Source organism: Pteropus vampyrus, unplaced genomic scaffold, assembly GCF_000151845.1.
Source record: "Pteropus vampyrus isolate Shadow unplaced genomic scaffold, Pvam_2.0 Scaffold68, whole genome shotgun sequence".
NCBI lineage: Eukaryota > Metazoa > Chordata > Mammalia > Chiroptera > Pteropodidae > Pteropus > Pteropus vampyrus.
This window is the reverse complement of record NW_011888849.1, coordinates 446374-470741: the sequence shown is the minus strand read 5'-3', so window position 1 is coordinate 470741 and position 24368 is coordinate 446374. Positions and strand designations below refer to the sequence as shown.

Below are 24368 nucleotides of genomic sequence, written 5' to 3'. Positions count from 1 at the left end.
TGATACCTTTCATTTATTTTTCTTGTCTTACTACGTTGGCTAGGATATCCAGTGCCCTCTGCAACTCCATAGATGTACTTCCTAGCCAATAATTTCCCTAGACATATTATTCACCCCAATTCATCTCTAACTTAGAAATACTGTCTTGACAAGCGCTTTCTTATTTTGCCATCTTCTTAGCTCATACATTCTTTGACCTCTCCCAGTCTGGCTCTTCTTCAGTATTTTCCTCAAACCTGTCCACATTAAGAAAAGAAGAGTCCCTTTTTCATCCCTTTCTTCAGCCAACAGTCTAGTGTAACTATAACTCTAACTTAACCCAACTTTCCTCAAAGATGACCTAGGGCTGTCCAAGAGGAGGTAGGTAGAAAATTAGCATTTATTGATGGGCCAGGCACTGCTTTCATATGAAATATGTGTGTTTCATCCCAATGTTACAGAAGTGGAAAGTATAACTTGAAAGTGATCATATAACCATCTTATGGTCATGTAGCTGAGATTCAGGGAGTCAATTCCAGTTATAGAACTGAAATTCATATTTGAGTGGATCTTGTTCATCTGGCAAAAGTAAATTCAACACCATATCACTGATACAACAGAGCTGCTGAACTTTGGTCTTTTGTCTCATCAGGACATTTACAAGGCATAGAATAACAAACATTTTTCCTGAACGTTTGGTTTTCAAAACATTTCCTTCACAGTGTTATGGAGTAGCTGATTTTATTTCTTATTTTACAGGAGAGAAAGTAAAACTTCAAAGTGGTTAAAATATTTGCCCAAAGTGCCAGGTGCCGATGTCTTTCTGTTTTTCTATATGGGATTCCACATTTGCTCTTCTCCAAAAAGCCCACCCCACCTCTATATCTAGCCAACTCCTTCTTATCTTTCAAAACTCAGCTCTATCATCATCTTCAAGAAACCTTCCTTAGCAATCATGGTTACCTTATCCCCACCATCTGATTTAGCTGCTCTTCCTCTATGTTAACCCAGATCATGCTCCTTAACTGATGATTTATTAGCTTGTAAGGAAATCAAGTGCAGATCCCCACCTCATTTAATTTCACACTCAATAAATATTTGTTGAATAAAGAAATGACATGAGATGGAGCCACGTCAGTTCTCCCAGGAGTCAGCTCTTTGTGATGTTGCTCAGTCCTGATTATGGTGGAGGCAAAACAAAGAGCTCGGCCTTCCAGAGACAAACTCAAATAAAAGAAGATCCTCCCAGAAGCCTTGAGTCTTTGCAGCCAGTGATCATCAGAAATTCAAACTCATTGGGTTTCAGACTAGATAGCAAAGAAAGCAGTGTAACTATGGTAAAGAGCATAGGTTCTGGAGTTAGGTTTCTTGGGTTTGAATCCTGACTCCACCATTTTCCAGCAGTATGATCTTTGGCAAATGACAGCTTTTCTATCCTTTGGTTCCTAATCTGTCAAATATGGATAATGACAGAGCTTGTCTGTACTGGTTATCTATTGCCGTGCAACAAATTACCCTAAAATTTAGTACCTCAAAACAATAAATATTTATTATCTCTCAGTTTCTATGGGTTGGGCACTTGGGAGGGGCTCAGCTGAGCACTTCTGGCCCATGGTTGCTCATGAGGTTACAGTCAAGATGTAGACTGTGGCTGCAGTCATGTGAAGCCTTGACTGAAGTTGGAGGATCCTCTTCCAAGATGGCTCACTCAAATGGCTGTTGGCAGGAGGTCTCAGCTCTTGCCATAGGGAACTCTCTTTATGATATGGAAGATGATTTCCCCCAAAGCAAGCAAGAGAGGAACAGTAAGGAGGAAACCCCAATGACTTTTATGACCTATTCTCTATTTTACTTCCACCACATTCTGTGTGTTAAGAAGAAGTCACTAAGTACAGCCCCCATTCAAGGGGAAGAGAATAAGGCTCCACCTTTTGAAGGGAGAAGTGTCAAGGAATTTACAGACCTATTTCAAAATCATCACACTATCTTTTAGGATTGAGTGAGAATTACATGAGATAAAAATTACGAAGTGCTTAGAACAAGACTTACCTTGAATCACCTACCTTGAAGCACCTACCTTGAAGCACCTACCTTGAATCACCTTCCTTATGGGTGAGAAAGGACAGATTAATTGTCAGGCTGAAGGCTTTGGCTTGAAAAATTGCTCTAAAAAAATAGTGACTATATTGAAACCAAGTTAGTGCTGTAAGCCATTAAAGTTATCTATATAGTTCTCGACATGAAAAATTGTTCACATTTTGAATTTTAAAAAGCAAATACAAAGCAGTATGTACAGTGTGATCTGGTATTTGCGAAATTATATACATATATGTTTGTATGTTGAGGCACAGGGAGCATTCTGGAAGGAATTCCTTCAGAGAATTAATAGTGATTATCTCCGGGTGGTGAGATTTGTGTTAATAATTTTTTTCTTTGTGTTTTTGCATTGTTTGAATTGTTTTACACTGAGCATATAGCTACAAAAATAATAGAGGCATTTCCCAAAGAAAATAAGAAAAACCAAGTTGAAAGAAGGATGTGAAAAGTGGAAAAAGTTAGGATATAGAACCAGGGCAGTGCTGCTCTGTGTGGGCCGGTTTATTCCCTGTGAAGTATTTGTTTGATAAGGTGTCCTCTGATCCTTCAAAGTAGTTGTGAAGACCCGCATGTGCTGGAGGCAGGTGAGAGTTTATGATTGTGCTTGAGGGGACATATACGTAAGGAAAGAAGGAGTAGTTGCTGACTCTTTGGGAAAAAAAGAAACAGGAGAAGGGGAAGAGAAACATCTGTGTGACAATGGGCAAAAATAGGTCAAATCTGGTATTGACAGCAGAGCATGAGTATTCATAAATTGCTTTGGGAAGGACAGCTTTACCTGCAAAGGAATGGAATACTTGTGATGGGCAATAGTGCCTTGTATAGCATTTATAATTATACTCATCACATTGTGTTGAAATTGGTTCAATTTTCCCTCTTTCTTAATAGACTTGCAGGCAGGTGCTGGCTATCTATCCCATTACACATTTCCCAACATAGAGCAGGGTTCGATAATTTGAAGAATAAAGATGGGTTAAATTACTTTTTTATTAATGCCTTTCATAAATTGAAATTTTTTATGTCTACCAACATTCACCTGAATAATTTCTTATTCACATGAAACAGAGGGAATTAAATATATACTTGAGTTAAGTATATATATATAATGGAAAAAACTGGAAATACCGCCTAAAGATGCTTTTTGGTTTAAATCTACTATTTGTTTCCCATTTGTTACATCTGTTCTTTGTTCACCTTTTCCTCTTTTTTGGCCTTCTTTTTTATTAATTGAAAATTTTTTTATGATTCTAATATTTTGACATTACATGTCCCTTTTTAAAAAGTAGTTGCATTGGAGCTTATAGTAAACATCTTTAACTTATGACAGCCTGCCTTTAAGTAACATTATGCCAATTCATGTAGAAAATAATCTTATAACAGTCCACCTCTTTTTTGTCCATTTGACCTTCGTGATATTATCGTCATACATTTTACTTCTACATTTGTTAGAAACTCCATGATACAGTGTTATTATTTTTGCTTTAAATGATAAATTATCTTAAGTGATTTAAAAAGTAAGAAAAATTGTATTTACTCACATATTTAACATTTTTCCATACTCTTTATTCCTTTGCTTAAACACAGATTTCTACCCGCTATCATTTTCCTTCTGCCCGAAGGACTTCCTTTACCATTTTTTATATGCAGATTTATTAGTAATGAATCCTTTCAACTTTTGTATATGTAATGTCTTTATTTCATTTTCGTTTTAAAAGATATTTTTGCTGGGTATACAATTCTAAGTTGGCAGCATTTTTTCTTTCAGTATTTTGAAGATACACCCCATTCTCTTCTGGCTTGCATTATTTCTCATGAGAAGCCTGCTATCATTCTTATCTTTGTCCCTCTCCACTTTATGTGTCTTTTTTCTCTAGCTTCCTTGGCCTCATTGAACTCTCAACCTTTTCTCATTAAATCAGGCACACCGTTGGGTTCTACCTAAGTTCCATGTCCCTCCCCTGAAGTCTAGAAACTCTCAAGCTGTAAGCGAGGATATTTATAGGGCTTACCTCACTGGTTTTTTTCTTCTTTCAGGGATCTTGTGTTGCCTGTTGTTCAATATCTGAAAACCATCATTTCATTATTTTTTTCTAGTTTAAGGCAGGAAGATAAACTGGTCCCTGTTACTCTATTTTTGGCTGAAAACAGTTCTTAAATATTAATTTAGAAAAATGAACACCTAAAACATTAAAACTAACTTCTTTTTTATTAAGTATCTTTTTTTGAAGATTTTTTTTCAACTATAGTTGACATACGGTATGTTAGTTTCAGGTGTATAATACAGTGATTAGACATTTATGTAACTTGAAGTGATCACCTTCAATAAGTCTAGTACCCAGCTGACATTATACATAGTTATTATATTACTATTGACTATATTCCCTATGCTGTATTTTATATCCCATGACTATAAAACTAACTTCTGATTGCAAAACTCTTTCTGCAAAATCGGTTCATATTTTGCATTAGCTTAGAATTATGAGTTCATTTAAATTTTTTTTTTTTTAGTGCCACAGTGTTTGATATTTTCTCTTTTTCTTACAGGAGACATTCAGACTGGATTTTTCAATCATTCTAAGTCAGTGATGGATCAGAAGTTGCAGGATGCAATCCCAAATAAAAGTCTTCAAAATAATTGGTTTAAACAACAGAGGAAAGAGAATCGATCTGCCACCTTAAAACCCTGATCTAGTAAAACATATTGCACATAATAGGAAGTTATAACGAGAAATTTATTTGGCTCTTAATGCATCTGAATGAAAGTAACTATCACTTTGTTTCTTAGAGGAATTATACATATGAGATTATTTTATAACCAGTCATTTTATTAAAATCTTGACATGATCACCAGGAAGGAGAAACAGAGCAGTAGCTAAAACCTGTGTGTTGGTCAAGATGACATCTGAAGAAATGGCAGCTTCTGTTCTCATACCTGTGACTCAGAGAAAAGTGGTGTCTTCTCAGTCGGCTGTAGATGAAAGTAGTGACAAGGTCCTGGATGTCAGTGTCCCAAAGACACATACTGTTAGACAGAGTGGGTCTATACCATCTTATACCATCTCAAAACCAAACAAACTTAAAGAAGAATCTTCTGGAAGCAACTTGCCCAAGATTCTCTCAATTGCAAGGGAGAAAATAATGGGTGATGAAAACAGTGATGAAAAGTGCTGGGAGAAAAACACACCAGATTCTGTGGAAAACCTTAACATTAACTGCAATAACATATTGGAAAACCATCAGCATGGCCTTCCTCAGAGCCAGTTTTATGAAACATGTGATTCTGTCACAGAGGAAGGCCTCTGTTTGGAAACTGGAATCCCTTCTTCACTGGAAAGAAAGGTGTTCCCTGGAATTCAGCTGGAAATGAATAGACCTCCCATGGGCATTAGAGCCTCAGGAAATCAGTCGGCAACCATAGAGCCCGGCAAGGCTCACCGCGATGGCAACATGGCGGTATTTCATTTTCATTATGAACTTGACAGAAGAATGTCAGACACTTTCTGTACCCTATCAGATAACTTGATTTTGGGTGATTGTGGAAACTGTGTATCGCTGCCTGATGTTGGTGAGGAGCAAAAGAAAAATTATATGGCATATACTTGTAAGCTGATGGAATTGGCAGAAAACTGTGACAATGAGAATGGCCAGCTGCAGTGCGATCGTTATGACACCGTGAATGACAAATACTTGTGCCGCAAAGGTTCCTGCCAAAAGGCCAGCGTGGTATGTTCAAGTGACAGCTTTTGCAGGGAGGATTTTACTGATAGTCCGTCTGCCAAGGACTTTCTGAGCCATTTTGAAGACCTCCCTGATAACTGTGAAGATGTAGAGGACTTCTTTAAAAGTAAAAAGGAGCGGTCCACTTTGTTAGTGAGGAGATTTTGTAAAAATGACAGGGAAGTTAAGAAGTCTGTGTATACAGGGACAAGGGCAATTATGAGGACTCTGCCTTCTGGTCACATTGGGCTGGCAGCTTGGAATTACATTGATCAGAAAAGAAGTGGTCTCTTATTGCCTTGTGGGGCAGCAACGGGATGGCTATCAACAGTGGTGACTGGGCAAGATGGGAGCCAATGTCTATCAGAAGCCCAGTGGTATCCGGTAAGAGTTAAAGTTTCTTTTGATCATTTATTTAAGCTTGATCTTTTAAAATCCAAATTTTTATTATCTTCATTCATGGAAAATTTTAAGTTCTGTCAAATTATGATTCATAGGTGAAGCATTTATAGTCATTGGAAACTGGTAGATCTAACAGATACTCTGATCAGTAGCTGTCAGGACTGAGTTAACCCTGCAACCACGTAAGTAACAAAATACACATACATATGTCATCAGGAGTGGAGAATTTATGGAAATTTCCTGGTTACTGTGTGTGGAATTACAAGACAGAAACTCCTAGTACTGGGAAAACTTCATCAGCTGATTATCTAGTTGTGTCCTTTGCCAACACATGCCTGTCTTCCTTTACTGTGTTTTTAGGTTGCAAAGCCTAAAGGAACTTAAAATCTGGTTTCCTCCATTTTCCAACCAGTGTTCCCAGTTTCTTCCCTCTTGACCATTTTTCTGCCATGGACCCCCCTTTGGCAATTTGGTGAAGGCTGTGGATTCAGAAGAATGCTTTTAAATGCATCAAATGAAATACAAAGCACGATAAGAGATACAGATTACGTGGATATACACATATCAATCTATTTTTTGAAATTGTGACATAGTAGGGTAGGTACTTCTTTATTAACATACTATAAACAATGGCACCTAGTTATGTGCTAATTACCATCAAAACAGAGATGAACATAATTAGGGAATGATTTGCCTGAGATTTTCCAGTTTTGGCTCTGTAAGTCCCGCATCCTGAGAAATCCTTCAGTCCTTGGCAAAGCAGGGCATTTGGTCATACTAAATATAAATACTGTTTTAGGGTCTCTACCATGATCGTAATATGTAGAAATATTTGTGATTTCTGTTGGTGACAGATACTGCTATTAACTACTGAGGTTTGTTGCCTGTATTCATAATTGAAGAAAATGCTAAATTTCTAACTCTCACATTTCAGTGTTTCACAATTCCTTAAAACCATGTCCTGTAAATAAACACCAGTCTAGAAAAACATCCCCTTTATTGAAATATTACTATTATATTTTGACTTTCATCATCATTAATCATGATAGCTGAAATTTATTGTATATTTTACATGTGCCAGGCATTGGGCCAAATATTCTTGATTTTATGCAATTATCTTGATTCCCTTCTGGTATTGGTATGATTATTAATTCCATTGTATTGCTAAGAAAACAAAGTCTTAGAGGTCACTTAGTTAGTAAGTGGTATAACTAGAATTGTAATCCAGGCAGCCCACACTCTTAGTTCTTCAAGATCCAGAAAGAAATAAAATTTAGGGTAAGCTTTTAAAGGAACAGAAGGATTCTTTTCATTTCAGCATCTGTTTATTGAGTAGCTGCACTCACTGATGCTTAGGGATCTCAAACTTGGCCATTTTCCATATGGCAATTCTAATTTTGGTTACGTGTTAGAGTTGCAGTGTCCAGAGGGTCCAAGACCCTCTGAATCAGAATCGCTAGGGTAGGGCACAGCATGAATACTTTTTCAAAGTTCCCTTGGTGATTCTATGATTCTGTGGAGTTGAGAACCACTGACCAGGAGCTTACACTGAGCTCTTTGCTTTTTTGGTCAGGACATTTTGGGAATATTACTCTCCCTTAAAGACCCTGATACTGCTTGGGCTCTCAGGAATGTCAGGGCTGACCTGGGAGCTACAGGCCCTTCTCTCTGTGCATTTGACCTCCCCTTTACCCCAAAGTGTCAGTAGGTTTGTTTTTTGCATCTTCACCTGATACCTCATGAAACCTGAGTAACGGTCAAAGTGGTATCAGCTACCCACATGCCCATCTCTTCTGACTGAATTCTGAATTCTGTCCACACAGGGAGAAGGGAGTTCATCATCACAATGTCTCATCCCACTTAAAAATGCAGTGATTTTTAAATTCACATACACCTGAAGTTGAACATTAAGGATACAACAAAAGTTTATAGCAAAGTGAATAGAAATAGATTGCTTGAGAACCATTATCATAGTTCCCCCACACACTTATTATAGACATGAGGGTCGTGAATCTGGTATAAATTGCAGAATAATTTTTGGCATGCCTATACTCATTCTTCCAGTTTCTGGAGCTCTGCCTCTTCTTCTGTGAGTGTTCACTGGTTCCTAGCTCAAATCGGCCCCTTTCTGTCAGAGGCCCTGGGATGGGTACTTTCCAATGAAAATAACTGAAGAGATGATGCAAATCATCTCCTTCCTTCTTAGTCTCTGGAGGCTGAGAGAGGTTGCCACACCTCAGTCAGAGTGAACTTGAGGAACTTCTCTCTTCTCTCTGACCGGGTTTCCAGGAGACTGTGGGCATTTTTATTAATTCTTAACATGCAAGTGGGGGATGGGCTGACTGTCCTTTCTTAAGGGAGATTTCTGAAAGGCAGAGACCTTTTTGAACATTTATACCATGGCAGGAATGAATCAGTATTTTCTAAAGTACAGTATTCTTTCTGTATCTCATTTTTCTTTAGTTTCTAGTCTGGGAGAAATCCTTCTCAAAAGTATAGCCAGTTTTCCCAAAATCCTATAAATTGCTTCTTTTGGCTAAAAAATGCAGACTGTAATGCTCTGCTTCTGTTTCGGTTTTCTGATTATTTCACGTGTGTTCCTCCTGGTGCACTAGTCAAATTGCAAATTTATTAAGGGCAAGAAACGGCCCTACTTTTTTTTCTACTCTCCATAATTCAAACATAATGCAAATTATATAAAAAACAGGACAATGTCATGCTTAGCAACATGATCTCTGGGGTCAGTTGGCAGTGTTTGGTGAATGAATGCCTCTATCCTCGCTGTGTCCATTTATGACATACTTTGTCATGAACATGTTATCACCTTCTGCTCTTTGGTACCTTCTCACACAGGGAAGTTTATAGCAGTATGAATTTGAATGTATGTCCCTTCATCTATCATGTGGTACTTTGAACAATCTTTCCCACACATTAAAAAAATGTATTATTTGTCCAATTAGTTCTTTTTCCTCACATTAAAATTTTTCTTATGTGCCTTTGTCAGAATGACCTATTAATTTATATTTGCACAGCTGTGCAGAGGAGAATGGATTTGATGGGTGACATTAATGAGGATTAATGCTGGCTGACTGACTAACCATATTGGTATCCTCCTCCCGCTGCTTGTAAAAAATTAAAACCCAACCCCTTATCCAGTTACAGCCACACTCCCTCCCGCCTGCTTTCAATTTATTGGCTCAAAAAGACTGCATATTTGGCGAGTGGCTAAAGTCTCCAGGTTAAAGATTGGTTAAGGGTGTTTTTCCTTTTAAAAATTCTCTCTCTGCCTGAATTTTGGGGAGTTTAGGTACCTAGAGTTATTCTGAATATGAAGTACAAGAAATTCCTGCCTCTGAATCAATCATGTAACCTGAATTCCCCATGCACCGAATGATGGAACATGAAAGAAACGAGGATGGCCAGGGCAGAAAGTCCACCAGTTCCTGTAATTATTGCTTTATTTCCCTGCTTTGAGCCACAAGAGAATAGAGCATACAACAATATGGACAGCAAAATAGAAAAAAAAATGTTTTATATTTTTAAATCAGACTAGAAAATCTATAAATTAAAAGGGGAAGTCAAAACCAGCTTTTAGGTTGCTAGTTCCTTTTCTCCTTTCTCCATTCTAAAATGTATCTCTCCACACATTTTGCTACTCTCTAGCAGAGAAAATTACACTTAAGAGACAATGAAAATTTTTGAATGTTTAACATAAATACCTTTGTTGATATACATGTCCTTGATTTCTCTATTACATATAAAGGGACCAACCAATAATAAATTTATTTTCTAAGTTCTAACTTTTATGGGTGAGCAAATATTTTTTGACCCTTGCTGTTTGGTGTTGTAATAGATGGCTGTTGAAATAGCAACATCTCTTGTTTTCTCTTCTGGAAATGTGGTCTCCCTGCAGCTTGGATATAATTTGGACCTTGAAATAATTAAAAGTTCACAGGATGCACAGGCTAAGCTGAAAGCCTGTGCTTGGTGACATGCCAGGCCTCTTCTTCCATGACTAAGGGTTATGTCAGGTTCATGACATGGGTATAGGGTGATGCTGGCCCCTTCCTGCTGAGCACAGTGAAAGGGAATCCAGCTCCCGGCCAGTCCCTGTGTGGTTTAGTCACGTCTAGTACATCAGTGGAAAATATGACGGGCTGTCAGAGGCCAGCTCTGTGATAATTGGACAACTTTCCCTCATTAGCTGGGAGAGTTTAGGATAGATTTACTTCCACACTTCCGTAGATACACCAGCTCTTTGGCTAGGATTTGTCAAAAACTGAAATGAAAAATGCTGACCATGGACTCTAGTTTAAAGTGAATATATTTGTGGCCACTGTTATTCTTGTGGTAGCCTTGAGGCACTATCAGCATTAGGACTTTTTTTTTTTTCCTTTCCTTTTCCCCAGATGTCCTGCATAATGGGAATTAGCAGTTGGAAAGGCTGTAGCCCTGGAAGTAGGCCGTGGTTAGAATGTGGCTTGAAAAGAATCAGGACCTGTGGGCAAGGATAAGACCATCAGATGGAGCCCTAATCTACACCCTGCATTTGTACACAGGCGGGACTCAGGCTGCCCATAGAATGGCTTCCCATAGCGATGAATGATGAGAGTGTCCCTCTCCCCTTGATCCCCTCCCTCGGTGCTAATTCAAGTACAGCAGTCTTCTCAGGGCCTATAGGGCTCCTGGAGTAGTACAGAAGTTTCTTCTCTGGTGACCAAATGATCCAGCATTCAAGGACTGAAGCATCATTGGGGGAAGGAGGGGGTGACCATCCTTTGACCTCTCCATGACTAGATTAACCTGTGGTTCAGGCAGGGCCTTCCCTGGAAAGTTGTTCTCAGACAATAGTACTGAGGTCATTTTCTGGCCCCAAAGAGCCCCATGACACCAAAATGGTGCCCCACCCAGTGGTTCTTTGCTCTAGCAGCTGGCCCAGATACTTCGGAGCCTCAGATTAAATATGGATCCTGCAGAGCTCAGGCATCCAAGTCCCTAACTCCAACACTCAACCCTTGAACCTCAGCCCCTTTCCTCTCATTTAGGCCATCACCCCTCAAACTCTCAGAAAGAAATCAGCAGAGAACCACCTCCGTCTTCAGCAACACAAAGACACCATTACCTTTCAAGGGTAAGGAGAGCTTGTTTTTTGAAACCCTTGGAGAGAAGGAGAAATGCTTTGATTTCTTCTTTGTTTAATAGCCTTATTGAGTTATAATTTCATATACCATACAGTTGACCTATTTAGAGCATACAAGTCAGTGGGTTTTGATATATTCAGACATATGCGACCAAAACCACAACTGTAGAACAATTTCATCATCTCAAAAAGAAATCCTATATGATTTAGCTATCACCTTCCATTCCCCTCATCCCTTTTCCCCTCCCCTAGTCCCGAGCATCCACTAATCTGCTCTTTGTGTCTATCGATTTCCCTAGTCTGGACTCATATAGTATGTGGTCTTTTGTGACTGGCTTCTTTCACTGAACATAATGTTTTCAAGGTTTAAAGTTTATCTGTATTGTAGCATATATCCGTACTTCATTACTTTTTTCTCTATTTCATTACATGAATATACCACATTTTATTTATCCATTCATTAGTTGTTAGACACTGGGTTATTTCCACTTTTGGGCTATTATAAATAGTACTACTATGAACATTCATGTATACATTTTTATGTGGACATATGTTTTCATTTCTCTTGGGTATATATTTAGGAGTGGAATTGCTGGGTTTTATAACAGTCTTTAACCTTTTGAGGAACTTCCAGACTGTTTCTAAAGCAGCTGCACCTTGTTGCATTCCCACCAGCAGTGTTTGAGGGTTCCAATTACTCCACATCCTGACTAACATTTCTAGTGTCTATCTTTTTGCTTATATAGCCAGCCATCTTATTGGGTCCGAAGTGATTTCTCATTATAGTTTTTATTGGCATTTTCCTGATGGCTAATGATGTTGAACGATTCTTCATGTGCTTATTGGCCATTTATATATCTTTGGAGAAATAAATGCCTTTTCAAATTCTTTGCCTACTTTTTAATTAGGTTATTATTTTTTTAATTATTGAGTTCTTTATATATTATGGATATAAGTTCATTATCAGGTATATGATTTGAGATATATATCTAGATATTGGTATAGATATAGATATAATGAGTGAAAGTCAAGAGAGTGACAAGGTTTACAATTTTAATGCACAGTAAAACTTCTTAAACACTTTTTTGGACATTGATCTCATTCTCAGTGTTTCTTACACTATCCCACCAGCAACAACTTTCAAGCAAAATTTTTTATGTTCCTTCTCTCCCAAATTCTCTCCAAACTCCAGTCTGCATGGTTTCTCCCTCCTCTTCTGCCTAAGCATTTTAAAATATAAATTGTTTTACTTATTATCCAAATTCTGTACCCCAGAGCACTGGAACCAGATTGTCATCTGCAAACTTGTGCATCATAAGGAAGGCATCCAAGGCTTGATGGTTGAGGAGAAGGTGACTACTTCACAGTAATGTACTCCATTATGCACAGATAGGAGCAGAGCCAAGCCTAGGATGAGACAAATAAGGTTCCTAGGGTACACAATTTAAGAAGGCACTCACTCTCTGGGTCTTGCAAGTGTCAACCCTCTACTTACTAGTGAGTGCCTCCTTAAATTATGAGCCCCAGGGACCTCACTTGTCTCATGCTAGTCCCAGCTGTGGATATGAGGGTCTAAGGAATATATGGCTTAGAAATGTATATCATCTTCTTAGTTCGTGAACTCCCTTGACTAAACCCCTATGTATCTTAATACATATATTTCTACACTATAAGCTAAGAATGGTTCCTCATTTGTAAAGGGCTCAAAAAAATCAAAAGAAGAATAAGACTTCATGACATGTGGAAATAACATGAAGTTCAAATTTCAGTTTTCACAAAGGAAGATTTTAGGAAACACAGCCATACTCATTCCTTTACATATTTTCTGTACTTGCTTTCTCTTTGCCACAGGTGAGTTGAATAGCTGCAATTGGGACTGTATGACCCGCAAATACTAAAATATTTATTATCTGGTCCTTTACAGCATAGGTTTGCCTGCCCCTGGCTTGGAACACAACTCTCTCCCTGGCTAATTCCTACCCATCTTTCAGTCCTGAATTTGGATTTCACATCCCCTCCATGATCTTCCCTGCCAGCTCCTTCCCCTACCATGGACTCCAGTCAAGAGCTTTTCTGACAGTCAGTGCACAAGGTATACTTCTTTAGGAACTCCTTGAATTATAAATGAGGAAAGGCGGTTTCCACCCACTGCTGATGTCTCCTTCTCTCCTTCCCCAGACCAAGTGCAACAGGCTTGTTCCTGTCCTCTTCCTGACCCTTGGGGCTTGGAACCAGTTCCTTTATATAATACCTAGGACAGAATCAGAATTTTCCACTGATATTCAAAAGAGTCTGTTTTAGTTCAGTAAACCCAGAGATACATGCTTGTCACCTTACAGATTTGGCCTAAAAGGCAAAGAAGGGATGTATTTAGACCTCCTTTTCCCTGGCCCCCCATTGCAACTAGCTGTAAAAACCCTTGGGAAAGTTTCTAAACATTTGCATTTATTAGGGGGTACCTGAGACTGCTGCGATCTGCAGTGGGGCAGGGAGGGAGAAAGCTCCCTCCTCTCAAGATCCCAGAGCTCTGTCTCTGTCCTTCAGGACCCCCAGTCCTGACAGGCAGGGATTTCCATCATGAACCAGAGGGAATCTATCTTCAGTCTCAGTGGTGGTTAGGAATGGGTTTGGTGGTAAAGGGATAGGGATGGCATGCTTCGTTTGTTAGGAAGGTCCTCCTTGGAATTTGGCAGGTGTTTGGCCAGTTCCTTCAAACCTTCTGATCCCCAATACTCTCATTAATAAATCTAAGGCAGTACCTTATCCCCGCAAAAAGGACCCGAGTATCAGTTTCAGTTCTGCCATTAACTGTTGCGTGACCCTGAGCAAGTCACTTTAGGACCTGGTATTTGAGTTTCTTTATGCAAAAAAGAAAGTAAGGGCAGACACGTATTCATTGCCCACTCTATGTCAGACACTGTGTATATAATTTGCATATATTAACTTATATATGTGAATTATAAATTACACATTTTCTCTTAACTCTAAAAGCCCAGTAGTCTATGACTTGCTGATTTAAGTCCTGACCCTGGGTTTTGGGTTGAGTGAATATTCTACTTCCCCTGGCAGTGCCTCCTGGAGGTTTGATTTGAAGAGAAACTTGTCACTCTAATGCTTGGAGAAGTGGGGGGGCAGAGGAGCGACGCTTCTTTATCCTGGCTAAGCCCTGAAATGTCTGTACCAGTAAAAAAGCAAGTACCAAGTGGGAGCTTTCTGTGTGCCAGGCACCATGCTTCCGACATCTTTCCCTTTTTTATTCCTTTCATTCTCACAACTATTGTCTACGAGGTCGATATTATGAACATCCCCATTTCCTGCTCATTATAAGTACATGACTAAGGTCACACAGTGTCAGGACTTGAACCCAGGTCTGGCTACCTCCGAAACCACGTTTATAGCCACTCCTCAGAAGTTTCTCTGGAAGATTCTGATGTAACTCGCTCCTATAACTTGCTAGAGATTCTGTTCTCTTATTAAATGTGCAAATGTTGAGCTGGATGAGTCCTTGAGCTGTTACTTTTTTCAAATGTGAGCTGGGTGTGACCTTTGGATGAAATTGGAGTTGTGGGGAACAATACCAGTCCTTAATGTGAGGGGTGTGTTGGCTATTGAAATGGCTAAGATTTATTTTTATGACTCAGCCTGCTGGGGGAGGAAACCAAGCCCGAAGTTTTGAATTTTTTTACTGAATTGCTGTAATTTAAAAGTACTTTTTAAAAGTTTTATAAGCAAGTAAGCACGGACAAAGTCCAAAGAAAACTGCACACATCTGACTCAGAATCTATAGCTTATTCACAATCACGCTGAAATGACTGAAACTAGTGGGAACATAATTTAGTATTTTTCCATTGTAATTTAAAGTTTTCTGTGATCTTCAAGGATTCTGACCAGCTAACCTGAGTATAAAAAATCTTAGTTAGTAACATTTCTTTCCATAGTCACACCATTAAAACGAAGTTTTCACCTACTTCACAAGGTTGTGAGGCTGGAGAAAAAATTAGCTGGTTTTGCATTCATGCTCTTGGCAAACATTATAAAACGTCCCTGCAATTGTAACTTTTCTCTTCTTTATGCTCTGAGGATTCAGAGTGAGGTACCTGGGAAAAAGGGACTCAAAAACTATTGCAGAGGCAGTTATTTTCTTTCATAAATGCTGCAAGCATCAAGTCGAACCTGCTTACTGAAACCCAGCCCTTTGGTTTTCCTTTCATGATGCTGGCCTCGTTTTAATAACTTCATTTTCAATTTGAGATTAGGTAACTTTTATCACTGACACTTACTTCGTCTTATCCCTATGTTTTAATAGAATAAGGAATCAATTTGTCAGTAGACTATGTTGAGTTGCCTAGCTTCAGAAAGATTTAGCACCAAATTATAAATGGTGATACTTTAATAGTGAGTGTGGATGTGTCTCAAGAGCCAGCATGTGGGAGTTTGGCAGTTGGAAAGCCCCATAGCTTCAGTTTTTCCAGATTGTGTACCCTTCCATCAAATAGTAATTTCTTAGCCTTGAAAAATTTTCTTCTAGAACAAGGGAAATGTTATTTGAGTTCTAAATTGATATTTCCAAAACTTATTTAGTAGCAAATGCATTATTTTTCTCTTTAATGAGGCCAAGAAAATGGTCTCAGGCACTGGATGGACCAGCCAGTTCTCCTTTTGATGGCCACAAACCAAGTCAGGGCACCGTAATGATGGTGTGACTCTGGCATGACTGATATTTGGTGAGGGTAATGTTATTATTGTGGCAACCATATTTTCCAAATAAAAAGTAGGGAACTTTTTACTGAGAGGAGAGAGGGGCAGGATATTTGAAATTGAGACTGACCCAGGAAATCCAGGATGAATGGTCTTGATAGCTATTGATAACAATATAAAGGAAAAAGAATGTGAGTGAACTAGTACAAATCTAATTCGTTGCTAAAAAAAAAGAAAAGAAAACCAGGAGCGTGAAAACGAATGACTTGATAGTGATGGCAAAGAATTGTCCACATGTGAAGATAATACATTAGAAGCCCAGAATGGAACCCAGCAAATATTTTTCTCAAAGTTTTTGTTTTCCTGTATTTTTGGTAAGTGTCTGGTAGTGGTAGCTACCATGCTTTGAAAGTGTGAAGGTAATTAAACAGATTTATTTTAAACACCAGGACATGGTCAGCTAAATAAGGGTTGTCTCTTTCTAAGGAGTCATGGTGAAAGGTTGTCTCCATTTTCCATTTATAGTGCCATTATGAAAAATATCTTAACACTTTGAGCTTGGATTGAGATTTTAGAACACAGTCCATTCAAGCATCTTGGCTGATGCAGGTTTGGGTCAGTTCTGGTGCATAGCTATGAAGGATAGGACTGGTTTCATCGAGGGTCTTATAAACTGACCAGAGGTGAAAGGAGGTGTCTGGAAGTGTTTCAAGCAAAGGTAAAATTATAAGTTCTTTATAAACACAACTTGAACACAGGCTTGGCCATTGTTCCAGTTTTGCTCACTACTTCAGTGTCAATGGATAGTTCAGAGGTAAATGCAAACCCATAATGCACTTTTGGTTTGGAATCAGCCTCATGAGCACAGGGCAGATTGAAATTTAGTCCTATCTTCCCCACCTCTCTTGGCCAGGTGCCCTGGTATAGGGTACAGCATGCTCAGCCATATGGAAGAGAATCAGAAGAGCTACTGAAACCCAAAGTAGCATTGTTTTTCTCTTGGATTCATGTATTATGTGCTAAGCACAGTGGAGTCCGTTGAGTTCCAATGTTCTGAAATATAAACAAATTAAATTGGTCCAGCATGAATGCTCTTCTAGATAAATATGAAATTAGTCTTTGTTTGAACTGGAAAGTCAGTCTTCTATAACCTTTTTCGGCCCCTCATTTTATGGATAAAGTAGCCATAGCCGTAACATAGCTATAACAATAGGCGATGTTACTTGACCAGGTTCACCTTGTTAATGATGGAAGACACAACTAGAATCTGAGTCTCTATAGACTCCGTTTTCTCATCTCTATAGTAAGATAAAAATATGATACAGCCTGCACATAGTAGCTGCTCTCTTGATGTCAGCTGATTCTGAACCCTAATGCCTTTAGAGTTGGTTCCTGGGAGTCATAGATTTCTGATACAATAGCTGCCCTGGAGAATTTCATGGTGGGATGGTGGAGGCCAACATGCCCATGCCATCTTTGATTTATTCCACCATTTTCCCAGATTGTAAATAACTTTTGTTGGTACATAGTTTATCATTTTTTTCTGTATTCTCTGGTCCGTTCCAGTTTTCACAGCTTATCCTGTCTTCTGTTCTTTAAGAAGCTGGTTCATCTTCTTACAATAACATTGCAATTTCTTTAAGTACTGGAAATGCCCTTTCAATTTGAATGCAGCCGAGTTTTGTGAGTTCATTTCTCCCCCTAGTTTAGTTTCTTTCCATCCTTCACTTGGCAGGTAGCAATCTCTGGTTAACGACTGCAAGTTCTTCAAAGTACACAGAGCAGCCATGGGATCCCTCCCAGTCTCTCAGGAGGATATTTTCCCTTCTTTTTCTCTTATTTACAAGAAGCAAAGCCAACCATGAGACACTGAGCCCAGCAGGAGGGGCCAGACCTGGCCAAGGAAGATCCAGTATGGCCTGGGCTGCAAGGAATTGAGCCAGGAATCCCAAGCTCATAAAACACCAGCACTGGAAGAACCTTGGAGACCATTAGGTCCAACCCTTCATTTTACAGAGAAGGAAACTGAGGCTTAAAGAGAGGCAGTGGCCTAGCTCAATTCTGGTCAGGCATCAGTTTCAGAGCCAGGCCTGGAACCTTGGTTGCCCTTGAGCCAACTCTCTTGTACCCTATATACCAGATGCCAAACACTATTTCTGACCCGTAGGTATGGAGCTGAACTGATTGAATTATAACCATTAAATTACTGACAGTTTAAAGCTCCACTGTGGTTAAGTGAGTTTAGGTGCTAGGATGCCTGGGTTCAAGTTCAAACTCTATACTTACTAGCTCTGTGACCTAATGAAAGTTATTTAACCTCTCTGTGCCTCTGTTTTCTCATCTCTGAAATGGAGATAATAACGTAACCTATTTCTTTGGGTTGTTGTAAAGATTAGTATGGATTGTTATATGCTAAATGTTAACATACATTAACAAAAATGTTCTGAATTTTAAATCGTTTCAACAGAACCTGACTCTGCTGTTGTTATTTTCAAGCCTCAATTTTTAACCAAAAATTCTCTATTATCTCTCTATAAATTGAAATTTTTCTCTAGAGACCTTGACAGTATAACTCTAAATTATGGGATATAATGTCTAAGTGCTATAAGAGTAGTAGAAGGATTTGTGTAGTCAGAGAAGGCTTCCTGGAAGAGGAGGTAGGACATCTGCTGAGTCCTGCCAGGAGTTGGGATTGCTCATCTTCTAGCAAAATGTCCCATTTTAAGAAAACTGATCACCTTACTCACTTGCAGAATGTGACTTATTCCGAATATAATGTTGATTTCAGAGGCCTTTTGCCATTTTGTCTTAGCCATTTTTTCCCCAAAGAAATGACTTCACATGAAATTTAAAGTGATATAATTTCTCTCCATAGAATAGAAATTTTTTGTTTATTTTCAAAGCAACTACTGTGAAAATTGCCTTCTATACTTTGCAAAAAGTTGTTGACGTCTTTTGATGTGAGGAGACAAAGAAGACCTGTTTATTTTTATTCATGTAGTTGGTCATTTTCAATAATGAAATAAGCACCCATATACTTAGCCAAAACTCAAACTAGGGCCTTGGGAAACCCTGTAGCTAGTGATATGAGTCCTCTCTTTTGGCCATTGCACACCTCTGCCACTGACTTCCCCCTCCCCACTCCCCCAGATACATTCATCCTGAATCCTGTTTCTAACATTCCCTTATTTTCCTTTTTAAGGAAAAAAAAAATGCTACTGAATTGTACTGTTTGAAATGATTAGTTAATTGTATATGAATTTCACCTCAATAAAAAATAGAGATTTTAAATCTTAGTAGATTATGTATAATCTGAGATTTTTTTTGACTTTATATTTCTAAGTTTCATTTATAATGTTGTATGTTGCTGTGGTTCATTTGTTTTGATTTCTGTATAACATTTGTCTGTGTGAATATGTCACAGTTTACTGGTATGTTCTCTAGCTGATGAACAGTTAAATTGTTTCCATGTTTTTACTACTTTAAACAGTTGTTTCATGACCATTTTTGTATGTGTTGCTTATCATACATGTCCAAAATTTTCTCTTATATATATACCTATGACTGGAATTGCTGGAACAGTATTAAAGAGTCTCTAGATCAACCATCATCTCAATTACTAGATATTTTCCCACTTGTTTTTTTGCCAGTTAAGCAAGTTTAGGAATATTTCTCTGTGGTTAGTTTTGCGTTTTCCTGATCAATAATAGTGTTAACCATATCTTCATATTATCATTGCCATATGTGTTTCTTTCTCTGTGAAATACCTTGTATCCTTTGCCCATTTTTTATTGGGTTGCTTGTGCTTCTGATTGATTTATAGGTCTTTAAATATTCCTGACATTGTCTTTTTTTATATGTATTACAAATATTTTCTCTCAGTTTTAAAATCTCTTCTTTTTTGTAAGATGTTTTTGATAAAAATCTTAATTTTATAGTCATAGTTATTAAAGTTTTATTTTATGGTTAGTGCTCTTTGTTTTTAAGACATTTTTCCCTACTTGAAGTCTAAAAGATACTCACTTGTAGTATTAGGAGTTTTGAAGTTTTATTTTTGGCAATTTAATTTTCTAATCCTTTTAAATCCTTGATTTTGTATAAGGTATAAGGCAGGGATCTCATTTCAATCTATTTCCATACTGGTGTCCATTTTCTAGTTATAAGGTGACTTGCCATTCCTGTCATTTATCAAAATTGTACACATGCATTGGTCTTCTTTGAACCCTATAATCCAGTTCATTGGTTAGCTTATCCATCACGGTTCCAATAACATTAGGAGGTCCTAACAGTTTTTTTTTTTTCAGAAGTGTCTTACTATTCTTGGCCCTCTATTTTTTATGATGATGATGATGATTATTGAAGTATACATACAGAGAAACACACAAACTATACAAAATGTACAGCTCAGTATATTTCACAAAATGAACCCAGTGATGTAACCAGCACCAATATCAACAAATGGAACATTAGCACCCCACCAGCCTTCCTTGTATCCCCTTCTAGTCTCTCTATCTCTACCTCCCCCAGAGCAACCAGTCCTGTCTTCTAATACCATACAATCATTTGGCCTATTTCTGAACTTTACATAAATGAATCCATAGTAGATACTCTTTTACATGTCTTCCTTTACCCGACTTTATATCTGTGAGATTTATCCATGTTGTTGCACTTAATTGTTGCTTATGCATTCTCATTCTATTTACTAATCCATTGCTTTTTATGAATATCCTACTCTTTATCCATTCTGCTGTTAAGTCATTTCAGCTGTTTCCAGTTTGAATCTATTATGAATAGTGCTATTTTGTTCCCTGCCAGCCTCCAAGCCCTTGCCTAAGTTAGTTCCCTCTTCCTGTCATGCCCCCATTCACTCCACTACTTAAGATACTGGCTATTTTACAAAGCCTTAGTAATCATGTCCCATCCCTTTCGTGACCCTTTCTTAGGCTACTCAATATACCCAGTTAATTCTCTGTAATGGCATCTAATCTTGTAGTCCATGAGTTGAACCCTAAGTGCAATCCTCAGAAGGTTTTTTACCAAAAAAAAAAGTTTACAAAACAATTATCTAGCAAATATGAACTAATAGGGTCTAACTACTCATTAAGAAGGAATTTGAGAGGTTTTTCCTAAGCATGTAAACATTGAGTTCATTTGTAGGAAAAGAGAATAAAAGTCTTCTAAGAGTTTATGTAAATCGAAGAGATGATTAGGACAACCCACCTTTATTTCATCCTTCTTCAGGAGAAAGTGTAGGCCACGTTCATAGCATGATGTGATGGAGAAAATGACCAAGGTTGTTAATGATTTATGTGCTTCTGCCCTTAACTATTGCCAGTTTATGGGATGAGACGCTTGGAAGAGGATGAAGCAGAATGTTACTATTTAGTTTATTTTAATGCCGTCACATGGTTAGCAATGGAAACTTGTTGAAAAGATCTCCTCAGCTACTTTTTCAGATGAAGGAATTTGGGGAACCAAAAGGCTCTGTGAATTGATAGTGATTTGAAATGTGTCATTTCCTTACTAATGGGACAAGACACCTGAATACACTGCATTAGAAGATGCTAACGTAAAAGCAAAATTCAAACCAAACAAATAAAAATAAACGTAATGCTGATTTGTTCAAGTAAGTAAAGATACTCAGACTCAAACTGGACATAGCATTTAGACATTCATTGATTCATTCAACAAATATTTATGAAGCAGCTACTACTATGTGCCAGGTACTATTAATGAGCTAGAAAAACAGTGATGAACAAAATAGAAATGTCCTTGTCCTCTTAAAGTATGTTAATTAGGATAAACATCTGCTGTCTTTCACAGTGACTAAAAATAAAAGTGGCTAAATAAAATAGAAGTATGTTTCTTTGTCACCTAAAAGTAGTCCATGGTGGTCCAATTTATTTGGAAATTCTGTCCTGCAACCTTATCCAGAGACTCACATTTCTCTCATTCACATGGTCTAAAGTGGCTCAACATTGCATCCATGTTCTCAATGGCAGGAAGAAGAAAAGAGGGAAGAAATGGCATGCACACTCCTTCTAAAGGACATGTCCCAGAAGTTGTCTACATCACTTTCGAAAATATTTCATTGGCCAGAATTTTGTTATATGGTCACTACCTTGGCTCCAAAGGAAACTGGGAAATATAGTCTTGATTCTGAAAGATCATATACACAGATAAATTCAAGGGCTTGATGTCCATGGGAAAATGGGTAATGGAGGACAAGCAGTAGTCTCTGCTATGTTCTAGTAGAGAGAAAAACACAAAAGGCAAAAAACAAGTAGATATTATATAGTCAGGTGGTGATGGGTGATAAAGCAGGGTACAGAAATAGAGGATCAAGGGAAAAGAGATGCTATTTTAATAAGAGATAAGAAGGATTCTCTGATTAGGTGATACTTTATCAGGAGCTATATAGACATTTACAAATCTTCCTAAGCTCATGGGCTTGCAGTTACCTAGGAAACATTGAAATCCCAATTGTAGAAGAGATTTACTGTCTTTCATGAGTAGGGATCATGCTTTAAGATTTTGCCAGCTGCCTTGGTATGTCTGGTGATCAGACATCTGCTTCATCACTATTAGTTCATGTTAAGAGAAACTGATCCATCTAAAAAGAAACTATGCTCATCCAAAGGATACATCGTTCTGTAAATTTTGGAGGTGAGCATACACGTTCCAAAACAAGCCAGAAATTTCTGATCATGTTGTCAAACTCTGGGCAATGTTGGAGACCTGTGGCCATGGTGAAAGTCCATTCCTAATCAAAAGAGCACTGAAAGTGAGATTTAAGCACAGGGCAGGGAACTCTTTTCTTCCCCTCTCTCTTTTCTTTTTCTTTTTTCTTTCTTTCTTTTCTTATTCTTTTTTTTAAGAAGAAAGAAAGTCCAAAGTGTCTTTTCCTACCTGGACTGAAAAACTTATTATTACTTTGGGAATGCAAGTGGTGAGCATCATCATGTTTCATTCCTAGTTATCAAGTAGTTGCCTTTATATAAAGAACAATGACTTTGGAAGACTGAAAAATATACAGTCTTAAGATATGATTCGTATTATTTCCCCAAGGTTTCGTTTTCATGTTATTATCCTCCAGCTCCTTGATTAAATGCTTATTTGGTACTTGCCAATTGAAAAAGTCTGGAGTGCAATAAGCCATTTGACATTCCTGATTAATGGCCATGGATATGCTTTTAACTCCTCCCTATGAACCTGCACTGTACTGTCCCAAGGAGTGCTTTCTGAAGAGAAAACTTTTGGAAAGACCTCTATTTCTTTGCTTTTTCATAATAGTGGAATGTTTTATACAGGCAGCCAAATGAGCATTTAAGAGCTGGGCTCTGGAAGCAGTCCCGACTCCATCGTTAACTCACAGTGGAGCCTTCAGCAATTTACTTGATCTCCCTAGGCTTCTATTTTTCTCACCTGTAGAATTAAAAAAAAAAAAAAAAAAAATGAAAATAACACCTAACAAAGAGTCATTAGGATTGGATAGCTGAAAAGGCATTAAACATAGCACATAGAAGTTGTTTCAACAAATTTTAGCTGCTGCTGTGATAATTATGATCTCTACAACTGTGGCTACTAATAATGAATTGTAAAGGTCTATAATAGAGGAATGTGCTCTCTAGATCTGAACAAATAGGGTACAAAACCAGGACCTTGTTTAGCCCATATGACGTTTCTACTCTGCTAAATGGTAGTCATTTATAGTCCATTGCTTCTCCTAGACTGTACACCTCCTGACCTGCTCTTACATATTAGCTTTTGCATCTGCCAGGAGATTTTCAGGGTAGCTTGCATTGAACAGGTCCTCAGCAAAGGTTTATTAAATTGTACTGGGACGATGTAGGTTGGGGGCTGGGCTCCAGAGTGAGGACTCCTCTTAGAAATATCCTCACAGTTGCTGAACGAAGGACTGGGATAGGGGTTTGGGATTTCCAAACTAGGAATCCCAAATCCCTATCCCAGTCCCCTAGGAACTGGGACTGCCAAAGTGCTAGTCACCATAGTAAGAACCAGCCTTCTAGTCTCTGAATGAAGTTGAAAAGTAGAGCAGATTTGGAAAACAGTTAATCCATTTTACAGGGTGGTCTGATAAGTTTCTTTAATTTTTTTTCCTCGCAAATATTTTAAGTTATAAAAAGTGAATATAAAAAGGTCAGAACTTAAGATTCAGATTTGTGAATTGCCAGAATCGTAGCTAAAGAAACAGGCAGTAAGAGTCAGTACTGATGATCGATCCTCAAGTGAGAAATGCAAACCTGAAGGTCTCAGGACATAATTAAGAAAGTGTCACAACATATGAAGGGTGGGGATGGTCAGCTATAGATGT

General features: G+C 38.1%; 1 protein-coding gene across 2 annotated transcripts in view; it reads left to right on the top strand.

The window, feature by feature from the left end:
* Window positions 1-4616: 4616 nt before the first annotated feature.
* PLCE1 (phospholipase C epsilon 1) overlaps window positions 4617-24368 on the top strand; it is a 267265-nt gene continuing 247513 nt past the window's right edge. Inside the window, exon 1 of one of the 2 annotated variants that reach the window (XM_011361541.2) lies at window positions 4617-6177. In XM_011361541.2, the coding sequence (XP_011359843.1) occupies window positions 4972-6177 (1206 nt within the window). In that variant the 5' untranslated portion in view covers window positions 4617-4971. The remainder of the gene's footprint in view (window positions 6178-24368) is intronic. The other variant, XM_023531430.1, reaches the window with a different exon arrangement.